This window comes from Suncus etruscus, chromosome X, assembly GCF_024139225.1.
Source record: "Suncus etruscus isolate mSunEtr1 chromosome X, mSunEtr1.pri.cur, whole genome shotgun sequence".
Classification (NCBI taxonomy): domain Eukaryota; kingdom Metazoa; phylum Chordata; class Mammalia; order Eulipotyphla; family Soricidae; genus Suncus; species Suncus etruscus.
Window position 1 is genome coordinate 12,124,390 of NC_064868.1, and position 14,566 is coordinate 12,138,955.

Sequence of the window (14,566 nt, forward strand, 5' to 3'; positions counted from 1 at the left end):
GAAACAGTCAGATAAAACTTACTAGGGTAGTGAAAGTTAAATACAAATAGAAGTAGACAGAAACAGTTGATATTTATTATCAACCAAGGCTGTATCCTGCATCACTGGGTCCAAAATTTCTACCACTGAGCTAGGCTTTTAGTTCCTTTTTGACGATTTGTTTGAAGGGCTAAAGATATAGCACAGAGTCTTATGTTGTACCTCAATTTCTGTGAGGTGTGATCCCTGAGTGCAGAGCCAGGAGTAAGTTCTGAGCCCTGCCAGGTGTGGTATCCCTAACCAAAAAACAAAACAAACAAAAAGATTTGTTTGAATTTTACTAAATACCCCTGTGTGTGAATCAGCACAGCACATAGAATTCTTGCCTAATGTCACCCTTTTATTATTATTTTGCAGGATTATTTTAAGGGGTATCCTGGGAGTGCTCAGCTATTACTCCTGTGGTGCTTGGGGGGCGGGCAGATGGGCAGTGCTTGTTCCTGAAGATCAAATCTGGGCTGGCCATATGCAAGGCAAACTACATTAAATGCTATACTATCTTTCTTTCTCTTACCTCATTTTTTCAGATGACTGCTTTTTGAGAAACATGAAATTTTGGGAAGCCTGATATTGCTTATTAAGTTGAGTATTGCCTGGTCTTGGGCAAAGTTCATCTACCTCTGTGACGACAAAACTAAGAAAGCATGTTTTATTTTTCACTTGGTAGAATGTTTGCCTTATTTTTAATGAAAATACAACATACAGAAAATTTACACAGGCAATTATTTTGAAAGTGTGGGTCACATGATTACATATTAACTTTGTAGATCGGGGATCATTCATGAACTTATCTCTGATAGGGTTTGTATTTTATCTCCTCCTCGTCTCTTTCTTAATTTCCTTTTGTCCTGTCTGATTTATCTCATTAGGCATCTAACTTATTTGTTCTCATCATTCTTCATAGATATCAAATTTACCATCAGAAAGAAAATTTCATATTAGCATTATATAGCTTAGTTTGAATAGTAAATCTAAAAGTAGTGGGAGGATTTCCTTCCAAATAGATCTTCAGGAGATCTAACTTTCTAGCAACTTACCCCACCAGTAACACTAGCCTGCAGCTATGCCAGCCCTAACTACTTCTTGACCTTTAGTTAAGTTGTGTCTAGTGACTGGTGTGGGCACCAGTTCTCAAATTCTAACAATATTTGGGTCACACAGTCCAGTCATAAATGTATGATCCGTTTTCCTTTGTTTTATTTTTAAGACTTTATTTATCTTCTGTCTGCATGTCTTGTTAGACTGGAGCTCTGCCAGGACAGGAACCACATTTCCTCAACTCTGGAACTCTGCGCTCATCAGAGCATTTGGCCCACTGAAACACTTCCCAGCATATAATTAGATGCTGCAGCTCAAATCTGCCAAGTACTGTCATTCCATAAAGGGCATGCCTAATCCTCCTTCACTGTGGATCTTGCCTGTGACTTCATAGAATGGCAATAGTGAAGGAAAATATGTCAAAACTATATTGTCATGGGACTAATCTCACCATTCTAAACTAACAATTAGGACATTTCTGAGCTTGTAATGTACTACTTTTGGAAACTAGAGGTAGAAGAATTTTTTGTACATCTAGGACTGGGGAACTCTAGAGTAGAAAGGCCTTTAATAGAACCAAAACCTAAAAACCACCTATTTTGGTGGAGGTGGAGGGAAGTTCCACACCTGGCAGTACTCAGGGCTTACTTCTCATTCTGTGATCAGAGGTCATTCCTAGTGGTGCTTTAGGGATCATATAGGGTGCTAGGTATCCAACTTGGGTTGTATGTGCACAACGTAACTTTCCTACCTACTGTACAATCACTCTGGCCTCTCACCTAGTTTTATATTAGTAATATATGCTGCCAGATATTTTCTAGAGTAAATACCACCCAACCATGGGGTTAGTCACAGCAGTTAAGACCCTGTACTAATTTTTAAATAATTCTCTTTAGTGGAATCATGATGTATGTCTTGTTTCATCAGGTCATCTTCGTTTGAATCATGCCCAATTATGTCTCCTATGCAAACACATCATATCATGTGAAATATTGTTTGCTTAACATTTGTAAAAATAACATTTCCTTTACAATACAGTGAGAAAGCTTCCTGTTTCTTTGGAAAATAAGTAGCTACCCCTTTCTGCAAATGTGTAGTCTCTTTAGTTCCATAAGATCCTAGGACTGTTGGCCATAACAAGTGGCTGACTTACAAGACTGGAACATACATTCCAGTCCTAAATTATTTAGAGTTGTAAAATTAGAACTTGATGGTGGTAGGTGTGCAAATTTGTCAAAATTACTTTCTATTTTTTCTTTCTATATTTGGTAATAAGGTTGATGAGAAAAGGGGAATTCTAACAGGAATTATTTTATATATATTTATTATATCAATTTTCATGTATATGCTATCCTATATACAGTGCCCTTTTTGGCCTTTGAGGAAGTTATAAAAGGAACAAATTTTAGCTATATTATTTTTAAAGATTGAAATATGTAAACTTGTTTAAAAATAATGTAAACTTTGAAATAGTCATTTTTTCATTTATTGAACTCATACTCTGTGCCAGGTTCCATGGTATAATTAGAAATACGGTACTAGGTTTTGTGATGTCAGGCTGGGAAAATCTACAAAACTATGCCTGCCCAGTGGGGCCCGACTGTGAAAAATTATGAGTGCTGCCTGTGTGTGTCTGTCTCTTGTCCTCTCGCGTGAACCTCTTGGGAGTGGGCCAAAAAAAGGCTCCAGCAGAGCACGGCCGCTCTGCTTCGCTATGCAGCCGTGCGCTCCTTCTAAGGAAAGAACTCCATCACAACAAGAAGAAAACATCACACTAAGTATTGTGCTGGATCACTGAAGCCCAGCATTTCTCTCCTGTCTTCTCTGCTGCATGCTCGGGCCTAAGATTTGATCCTGTGTGAGGCTTCATCCACGGAGGACTTCCCTCCCTTGAAGGCAGGTTGACCCACCCAGAAAGGGTGGAGCCAGAGGAGTGTGGCTGTGTACACCATTTAGACAATAAAGACCACCACAACACGTAGAAAAACCCACAATACAAGTGTGACAATGGGGAAACAACGCAGGCCAGCATCAGACATAGAGAATGAAGATGACAATTCTGATGACCAGATAATGACCAACCAACTACTCAACCTCTCAGATAAGGACTTCAGACAAGCAATATGGAAGATGTTCAAAGAACTCAAAGAAACCATGGATCGAGATGAACAAAACACTAATAAGAACCAAGAAAATATGAAGACAAAATCACAAAACTCCACACTGAAAAAAAAACATGTCAACTAACAGGCCTGAAAAACTCAGTAAACGAAGTGAAAGACAAAATGAATAAGCTCTGGGACAGGGTAACAGAAGCTGAGAGTAGAATTGGTGCTGTGGAAGATGAGATAAATAACAATTCCATACAGCGGGAGAGACTGGAAAAAAACTTAAAACAAATGAACAGACAATGGAAAAATTAGTCAAAGAATAGGAACAGATGAAAATAGAAGTCTATGATAAGCTTAACAGAAACAACTTAAGAATCATTGGAGTCCCAGAGACCCAGGAAGAAAATTTCCAGAAAGAATCAATGGTCAAGAACATCATTAAAGAGAAACTTCCAGAGCTAAAGAATATATGTGATCAAATCATGCATGCTGGAAGAATACCAACCAAAATAGACCCCAGAAAAAATACCCCAAGACACATCCTAGTCACAATGACGAATCCCACATATACAGACAGAATTCTGAAAACGGCAAGATCAAAAAGGGAAATTACATTCAAGGGAGCATCCTTGAGATTTACAGCAGACCTGTCACCATAAACACTCAAGGCCAGAAAGAAGTGGTGGGATACTGTGACAAGACTGAATGAAATGAATGCTTCACCTAGAATACTGTACCCACCAAAACTCACTTTCCGGTTTGATGGAAGAATACATGATTTCACAGACAAAAAAAAAAACAACTCAAAAACTTTACAGACTCAAAACCAGTCTTAAGAGAAAAACTGAAAGACCTAATTTAAGACAAGACTAACCAAAAGACACACCAAATTTCGATATAAAGATGGCATTAAATCCCAGGACAATTCTTTCTCTCAATGTCAATGGACTAAATGCACCAGTTAAGAGACACAGAGTGGCTAAATGGATCAAAAAACTCAATCCAACCTTCTGCTGCCTACAAGAAACACATCTGAATAGTCAGAACAAACATAGACTCAAAATAAAAGGCTGGAGAAAAATTATCAAAGCAAATAACATGCATAAAAAAGCTGGAGTGGCCATACTAATATCAGATAATGCAAACTTTATACTCAAGAAGGTTGTAAGGGACAAAGATGGACATTTTATATTAATCAAGGGGTATGTAGAACATAAAGAAATCACTCTCCTACACATATATGCACAGAATGAGGGTCCAGCAAAATATTTAATACAATTGTTGACAAATCTGACAAATAATATCAATAACAACACAATAATTATGGGGGACCTCAACATGGCTTTGTCAACACTGGATAGGTCAACCATACTAAAACCCAACAAGAACATACTAGACCTGAGGAGAGAAATGGAAGAAGGAGGCTCAGTAAATATATATAGGACACTCTATCCCCAGAAACCTGGGTACACATTTTTCTCCAATGTACCTGTGACATTTTCCAAGATAGACTATATGCTGGCACATAAAACATACCTCCATAATATCAAGAGGATAGAAATTTTGCAGGCTACCTTCGCTGACCACAAGGCTCTGAAATTATTTGTGAATTCCAAAGGGACACAAGAAAAATGTTAATACCTGGAAGCTAAACAGCCTCATACTGAATAACCTCTGGGTCCGAGATGAAATCAAGGAGGAAATCAAAAGAATCCTGGAAACAAATGATAATAAAGGCACAAACTATCAGAACTTATGGGGCACAACAAAAGCAGTACTGAGAGGAAAATTTATAGCTTTGCAAGCACACATCAGGAAGGAAGAAGGAGCTTACCTGAGTAGCTTAATGACACAGCTCATAGAACTAGAAAGTTCTCAACAAAAGGACCCAAAAATAAGGAGACAGAAGGAAATAACAAAGCTGAGAGCAAAAATCAACGAAGTGGAAACCCAAAAAACAATCTGAAAGATCAACGAAAGCAGAAGTTGGTTCTTTGAAAAAATAAACAAGATTGACAGACCACTGGCAAAACTAACAAAGAAAGAGAGAGAGAAACTTGATAACTCGTATTAGGAATGAAAAAGGAGAGATCACTACTGATATGGCAGAGATTAAAAGGGTAATCAGAAACTACTTTGAGAAACTACGCCACTAAAAATGCGAACCTGGAAGAAATGGATAAATTCTTGGACTCTTATAATCTTCCACGGTTGAAGGAAGAGGATGTATCATATCTAAACACCCCCATCACTATTGATGAAAATAAAACAGTAATCAAATGTCTTTCCAAAAACAAAATCCCAGGCTCGATGGATTCACTAATGAATTATTTCAAACTTTCCAAGAGGAACTACTACCAATCCTGGCAAGACTCTTTCATGAAATCGAAAAAACAGGAACACTTCCAAATAGCTTTTATGAAGCCAACATCACCTTGATACCTAAACCAGACAGAAATGCTACCAAAAAAGAATATTACAGACAATATCGCTGATGAATTCAGATGCAAAGATCCTCAACAAAATCCTCACAAATAGGATTCAATGCCTCATTAAGAAGATTATCCACTACAATCAAGTAGGTTTTATCCCAGGAATGCAAGGATGGTTTAACATCCGTAAATCTATCAACATAATACACAACATCAACAACAAGAAAAATAAAAAACACATGATCATATCAATGGATGCAGAGAAAGTATTTGATAAGGTCCAATACCCATTATTGATCAAAACTCTCAGCAAGATGGGAATGGAAGGAACATTTCTCAGTATAGTTAAGGCCATCTACCACAAGCAAACAGCAAATATTAACCTCAATGGAGAAAAACTAAAAGTCTTTCCTCTAAATTCTGGCATAAGACAAGGATGTCCTCTCTCACCACTTCTATTTTACATAGCACTGGAAGTATTCGCTATAGCGATTAGGCAAGAAAAAGATATCAAGGGAATCCAGATAGGAAAGGAAGAAGTCAAGCTTTCACTGTTTGCAGATGACATGATACTCTACCCTAAAGTCTCTATGAAAAGCTTCTAGAAACAATAGATTCATATAGCAAGGTGGCAGGCTACAAATTAATACACAAAAATCAATGGCCTTTCTATACACCAATAGTAATAAGGAAGTAATGGACAATAAGAAAACAACCCCATCCACAATAGTGCCACACAAACTCAAATATCTTGGAATCAACTTGACTAAAAATGTGAAGGAACTATACAAGGAAAACTATAAAACTCTGCTCCAAGAAATAAGAGAGGACACATGGAAATGGAAACGCATACCCTGCTCATGGATTGGCAGGATTAACATCATCAAAATGGCAGTACTCCCCAAAGCATTATACAGATTTAATGCGATCCATCTAAAGATACCCATGACATTCTTCAAAGAAGTGGATCAGGCACTTCTGAAATTCGTTTGGAACAATAAACACCCTAGAATAGCTAAAGCAATCATTGGGAAAAAGAATATGGGAGGAATTACTTTCCCCAACTTTAAACTGTACTACAAAGCAATAGTTATCAAAACAGCATGGTATTGGAATAAGGACAGGACCTCAGATCAGGGGAATAGGCTTGAATACTCAGAAAATGTTACCCAGACAAACAATCAAAAACAATTTTTGATAAAGGAGCAAGAAATTCTAAATGGAGCAAAGAAAGCCTCTTCAACAAGTGGTGTTGGCACAACTGGTTAGCCACTTGCAAAAAATTGAATTTAGACCCCCATCTAACATCATGTACGAAGGTAAAATCCAAATGGATGAAAGACCTCAATATCATACCCGAAATCATAAGATATATAGAACAACACGTAGGCAAAACACTCCAGGACATTGAGACTACAGGCATATTCAAGGAGGAAACTGCACTCTCCAAGCAAGTGTAAGCAGAGATTAACAGATGGGAATATATTAAGATGAGAAGCTTCTGCACCTCAAAGCAAATAGTGCCCAGGATACAAGAGCCCCCCACTGAGTGGGAGAAACTATTCACCCAATAACCATCAGATAAGGGGCTAATCCCTAAAATATAAGAGGCACTGACAGAAATTTACAAGAAAAAACCATCTAATCCCATCAAAAATGGGGAGAAGAAATGGACAGACACTTTGACAAAGAAGAAATACAAATGGCCAAAAGACACATGAAAAAATGCTCCACATCACTAATCATCAGGGAGATGCAAATCAAAACAACTATGAGGTACCATCTCACACCAAAGAGAATGGCACACATCACAAAGAATGAGAATAAACAGTGTTGGTGGAGATGTGGATAGAAAGGAACTCTTATCCACTGCTGGTGGGAATGCCGTCTAGTTCAACCTTTATGGAAAGCAATATGGAGATTCCTCCAAAAACTAGAAATTGAGCTCCCATACGATCCAGCTATACCAGTCCTAGGAATATACCCTAGGAACACAAAAATACAATACAAAAACCCCTTCCTTACACCTATATTCATTGCAGCACTATTTACCATAGCAAGACTCTGGAAACAACCAAGATGTCCTTCAAGAGACGAATGGCTAAAGAAACTGTGGTACATATACACAATGGAATATTATGCAGCTGTCAGGAGAGATGAAGTCATGAAATTTTCCTATACATGGATGTACATGGAATCTATTATGCTGAGTGAAATAAGTCAGAAAGAGAGAGAGAAATGCAGAATGGTCTCACTGATCTATGGGTTTTAAGAAAAATAAAAGACATTCTTGCAATATCAATTTTCAGACACATAAGAGAAAATAGCTGGAAGTTACAGCTTACCTCAGGAAGCTCACCACAAAGAGTGATGAGTTTAGTTAGAGAAATAACTACATTTTGAAGTGTCCTAATAATGAGAATGTATGAGGGAAATGGAAAGCCTGTCTAGAGTACAGGCAGGGGTTGGGTGGGAGGAGGAAGATTTGGGACATTGGTGATGGGAATGTTGAACTGGTTATGGGTGGTGTTCTTCACATGACTGAAACCCAAACACAATCATTGTGTAATCAAGGTGTTTAAATAAAATTAAAAAAAGATCAACCTCTTGTGATATAATTTTAAGATTATTAAACTCATGTTTTACCAGAGAGCTATCTGTTCAGAGATTAACTTGTATATTTTAAGTTGTTTCATTTTAATGAAAATACAGTCAGGATGAGGAGAAAAGAAAATGAGAGATCTGTGTGAATACATTTAGTAAATAAAGGAGAACAAGATAAATAGTTTGATATAAAGATTTAACATTAATGGTTAAAATGTGATGATCTTTAAAAAAAAAAAGAAATACGGTACTAAATTAAATGTTAAAAAATTATGATAAAATGGCCAAATCTAGTGCATTCTGTTCTGGGTAAGGTTTTTTTTAACTGAATTACAATCAGGTCCTGTGTGTATTTCCTATGATTGATTTTGCACTATCATGGCAGAACTGCTTAATTGGCATGAGACAATCTGGCCTATAGTGCTGGAATGATCTACCCTTTTACATAACATACTTCCTGGTCTTTTCTCTGTTATTCAATCTCATAGGAACACTCATAAATATATAAGGTTTTCTTATTTTTACAATTAAGTTAATTGGAAATTTTATGATATGCAGCTTCATAAATGGCAAAACAACTTAAATTCGTTTCTTAATTTGTATCATTTCAAAAAATCCATGTTCTTATGTATAAAAATAGTTCACATACAATGCAGAAGAAATACGAGTCTTAGAGTTTTACAGAAAAACTTATTAGAGTTCAGCAAAAGATTTATGTGGGATAATATATATTACTTGTGGGTAAAATAGATTCTGGTAAAGAGCATATGTGAACACAACTACAAAAATGAATCTTAGAAATTGTCACTCCCAAGCTTAAGCCTAAGAAAATGTAAGAAATCAAGTTCGCATACTGCACTCAGCACAAAGTCTGTTGTTGTTGATCATTATGCTGAACCATTTGATTAATTTTTATCAATAATGCAGATAAAGTTGTAAAACAGCAAAGTCACTAGAAATGAAAATTTGTGCATTATATTCAATGGTAATTGGAAGAAATCTCTCAAGTTTTCTTTACTGAACAACGAAAGACATATATATATATATATATATATATATTGGTTTTTGGGCCACACCCGGCGGTGCTCAAGGGTTACTCCTGGCTGTCTGCTCAGACATAGCTCCTGGCAGGCACAGGGGACCATATGGGACACCGGGATTCAAACCAACCACCTTAGGTCCTGGATCGGCTGCTTGCAAGGCAAACGCCGCTGTGCTATCTCTCCGGGCCCAACGAAAGACATATTTGGGAAAATATTTACCATCACTGAATTACCATTTTAAATATATGTATATATTTGTGCATAATAAACTTCTGAGACCATAGGGACCTCTGGCACTCTCACCAAAACATTTTAAAAAATCACAACAATTAATCATTTGTATACATACTGCCCTGCTGAAAAAGGCAGCTCTGCGCCAGGAGAAAAATGTTGAAGTTAATAGGCTTAGTTGAAGGCAGCTTACCTGATACTGTAGAGCACTTTGCCATTTTTGGAAATCCTAAGCAGTTTGTTGTCGGTTGTGACATCATGGAAGTTAGCCCCCTTCTCATTGGCAAAGAACAAATCCGGTTTCCAAATGGAGTCCAGCATAGATGGGTCCAAGTCGAGGGAATCATCAGGATACTCACTGTATGCCAGCCGTGAATCATTCCACTGTTGTCTCAGAAAAATGTTCACTCGGTAATCCTATAGAAATGTCATACACAAGAGATACTTATAGTCTACTTCAGTACAATAAGTTAACCTACACCATCTAAATGTCTCCCTTCCTTTTCCCCTCCCCATGATTTGTACTATGTTGCTTGGTATCTTGAGTAAACCAGGATGGGTCTAAAATAAACCTCTGAAGTCTTAGTAGATGTAGGAAAATGAAGGATGACTCATCAAAATTGGAACACTGAATGGAACCAATAAATTGACTTGGTTGACTTTTTGTGTTTAAATTATTCATAATATGAATTCAAACTGATTTTGTTTTTGATAAATCAAACTGAGCACAGAAGTCCGTTTGTAATGGCAGGTTGTCAAATAAGATGGACTCATTTTCCAAAGCAGAAATTATATGATCTCTTCGAATTCTCTTGAGATGCTTTGGGCAGATGGAAACTCAATCTGTAATTTTGGGAGTGTAAATTGTATGATAAAACTTAGACATTTTGGGGCAACAATTTTCAAAACTTAGCAATATAAATACCATGATGTTTCAGTGACAATCTTTAGAAATTCTTCAATATTCAATTATTTCTCTGAATGGCATGTATATATGTAGAAATCTATTTGGTGCTTTGTCAAAGCAGGTATATTTTCTGTTTTCTAATCAGACTATTTCTGACAAAAGTATTTCTTCATGTGGGAGCCTCAGTTAAACCTCTGACATTCCCACTTGGTCTAGAACTTTCCTTCTGTGCTGAATGAATTGGGAAAGTCACTATTCTCCTGGGAATTTCTATGTAAAAGACCTTATGTTCATAGAAATATTGTTCCACTTAATTGAAACCACATTAGTCTTCAACTGTATTGATTCCTTCGTCATGCAGGTGTGGCAAAGAGATAATATGCATTTATTTTCATTGTTTGTATTCATTTAGCACAATTCCTGCTACTTCTTTTTTATTTTCTTTCCTTTACTTTTATTCAACAACATTTGTTTCATCTCCACATCTTTGCCACCTGGATTTTGGATAATTGTTTACTAGATTCTGAGTGACATCTTGTGATGAATTGTCTAAAAAGTTCCCAATTTCTCCCCCAAAGTCCCACATCCAGGAACCACAGTTGTAAGCAAAACAGACCATGGAGATAATTTCAGAATGGTCAAGTTTGTGTGAATTTCTTCAAAACAGGAAAAAATGTTTTAAAGCTTGGGATGTCTGGAAAAAAATTTCTTCTCCTAATTAAACTATCCAAATGATCTTGACTTAATTAAAAAATAAACAGGCATCCTGATGATCAGACAGATGATGATTTTGAAGGTATCAGTTTTGGGAAAGAGTGACAAGTACAAGTCTAAAGAAGAATATTAACTATTTTAAACTTAGGCACCAAAATCCAGCTCATTTGGAAGTTTGAAATATTAAAAGAAAAAATATGCAGTTTAATTCATTGTGCAGCATAGGCACTGTCTGACTTGGCGTTGTGTTTTGTTTATTTATTTTTGGGGCCACACATGGCAGTGCTCAGGGGTTCCTCTAGGCTCTGCATTTATGAATCACTCATGGCAGTGTTTGGGATGCAGAATATCAAACAATGGTTGGTCAAATGCAAGACAATCACTATAACTGCTGTACTATCTTTCTAGCCCCTGACTTAGAAATTATTATCATTTAGGGTTTATTTCAAATTACAGCAGATCTTTGCAGCATATTCTTGGATGTTTGGGGCCCTGCAAATAGCTTTCATCCTATGCTATTTGTTCACTGGTTTTCCTATTGGGCTATCACTGGAATGGCAGAACCTCAAAACTTTCCCAGTCTTGTATCTTTTTAAATTGTCCGAAGAACTAGAAGATTCTAACTGGAAAAAGGTAAATAATCTAGCATTTTTTGTTTTTGTTTTTGTTTTGGGGTCACACCTAGCAGCACTCAGGGGTTATTCCTGGCTCTATGCTCAGAAATAGCTCCTAGCAGGCTCAGGGGACCATATGGGATGCCAGGATTTGAACCACCGACCTTCTGCAAACAAGGCAAATGCCTTACCTTCATGCGATTTTTCTAGTCCCAATAATTTAGCATTTTATGAACAACAAGAGCTACTGAAATCTTTAGAGTCTTATTTAAGAGTGCAATTGTGTGTTGTATAAAATTAAAATGGGGCAACTGACCATATAATTCAAATTTATATATGATTATATACAAGAAACTGTAAGATTTTCCTCAGGTTTCGTTACTTTAGTGTTTGACATTCATCTCTTTTCACTTCTTGAGAAACATTTATCTTTGAAAAAAATGTATTGGGATTCTAGGAGCTTCCTTCCATAGGAAGTTTAACTGAAGTTGGCCCCTTTGACCCCTCTTAAAATAAAGAACTCTGTAGGGGAAGAATGGCAGCTGAAAGTAACAGGTAAATGGCCCAGGGTCCTCTAGAAGTAGTCAGAGAATAGTCTTGAAGAGGCCACAAGAAGCTGGAAGTATTATAAAGCAAAATCACCAGGACTGCAGCCTTGTTGAAAGCCTACCTTGAGTCTAACAATGCATATTGAGGAATTCTACAGAATTTTTCATTAGTGCACTTTATAGGGACACACTAACGTTTTAAAACTTTGTGTAAATTTTTGCAGCTATTATATTTTTGTTAATGTGTCTTTCATGCTTATTGTCCAATGCTTTCTGTTTTTCTATTTTGAATTATACATGTAGATGTAAAAATAGAATCTTCCAGTATTAGAACTCAAAATAAACCACATGGGCCAAAGTGATAGTAGGACATTTGCCTTGCATAAACCAGCTGGATTTGATCATCAGCATCCCATATGGTCTTCTGGGCACCACCAGGCATGTTCCCTGAGTGCAGAGCCAGCAGCAACCCCTGAGCACTGTGAGGTGTGGCCCTCAAACAAAAACAAACAAACAAACAAAAGCTAAACCCCAGTTAACCAGTTTTATCACAATAACATTATTGGATCAGTTTTTCTCCCTTTCCTTATTACGGCCTCTTTCAACCTTTTTTTTTCTTTTTTTTTTTGGTTTTTGGGCCACACCCGGTAACGCTCAGGGGTTACTCCTGGCTATGTGCTCAGAAGTTGCTCCTGGCTTGGGGGACCATATGGGACACCGGGGGATCGAACCGCGGTCCTTCCAAGGCTAGCGCAGGCAAGGCAGGCACCTTACCTTTAGCGCCACCGCCCGGCCCCCTTTCAACCTTTTTTTCTTGCTCATGTCCCTTCACCCTATCTTACTGATCGACTCCCTAGTTTTGTGCCATAGATACACATTTACAGAGTTTCACCTGTGGTCCCATTGGGTTATTCTTCAGTCCCATGGGAGCCCATATAATCCCTGGTTGAAAAATCTTGTATTTTATATATAACATTTAAAAAAATTAATAATTCCATTTATAAGTGCAGAGAATTGGAAATTTTAGAAGGAAAGTATAATTTATGTCATAATGACATATTATATGAACTAGATCATTAATTGAGTCTTTTGCAAGTATTTGTGTGTGTTTTTTATTAATAACATCTAGGCATGACATCTTGCATGAAACTAACCTGGGTTTAAATACTAAATCCCATATAGTTCCCCTGAGCATCCCTAGGAGTAATTCCTGAGTGCAGAGCCAGGCATAACCCCTAAAAATTTCCAGGTATGCTCCCCCAACATAAAATGAAACATGGTGTTTAAATAAAATATTATTAAATATGTCCACAATTTTTATGATTTATACTGTTCTAAAATAAATATGACCTTTCAAATATCTAAGAATGGAAAAGAATAACCAAGGGTCTAATTTAGTAACTAGTCAAAGAAAAATTTTCTAGCCTCTGTAATTTTTAAAATACACTATTGTTTTTAATACAGAGTAATTTTTTGACACATCAGTTATCTATGTATCATTTCTGTTGGTTTACAGATAAAAAGTTTTTCCCCTCTCTTTTATTTCAAACCACAGGAGATATTTACCTTGTTCTGTAGTCTTTCTTTTTCTTTAATTTTGCTTCTAGGTTTAATTAAATATTTAAAGGAAAGTAAATATTGAGAGACATGCCTATAAACAAACGTAATTTGTTAACACTGTCTTTGGTCCTAGAGACAGATTCTACCATGAATAAATTACCTATAATAAAATTTGTTTTTCTATGATTGATGATCTAGTATGGAATAGGTAATGGAAACATTCAGATTATGTGTAAGTATCTGTAATACACACGAGCAAAAGGTGTGATAAGTCATATGATCTATTATATTATTTTGTTTTGTTTTTTGATCCATAGAGTAGTGAATGCTCAGGACTCAAGGCTTACTTCTGGCTGTGTACTCAAAAATCACTTTTAGTGGACCCAGGAAACTATATGGGGTGCTAGTGATTGATCTTGGGTTGGCTGCATGCAAGGCAAATGCCAAACCCACTGTACTATAGTTCTGGCCCCTTTATTATATTCTTCACACCAGTAGTATAAGTACTTATAATTTGTATTATTATTTCATATCAAATTTTGAATTTATTAAAACTCACTCTTTAGTACTTTCTAACGTTATGCTCATGGCACACAGACTGTTTCCTTAAATTGAATTATTTTGACATCATTCTATTTAGTAAAGCATTTATATATAAATAATTCCACTATTCCCATTACACCTTATGATTGATCTCTTTTTTAGGGTTATGCATTTTAAATTCA

At 36.5% G+C, this 14,566-nt stretch overlaps 1 protein-coding gene across 1 annotated transcript in view; it reads right to left on the reverse strand.

Annotated features, from left to right (window-relative positions):
- Nucleotides 1–14,566, reverse strand: part of GLRA2 (glycine receptor alpha 2) — a 206,228-nt gene that overhangs the window by 144,373 nt on the left and 47,289 nt on the right. The window contains exon 5 of the mRNA XM_049767094.1: nt 9,692–9,915. Within this exon, the coding sequence (XP_049623051.1) occupies nt 9,692–9,915 (224 nt within the window). The remainder of the gene's footprint in view (nt 1–9,691; nt 9,916–14,566) is intronic.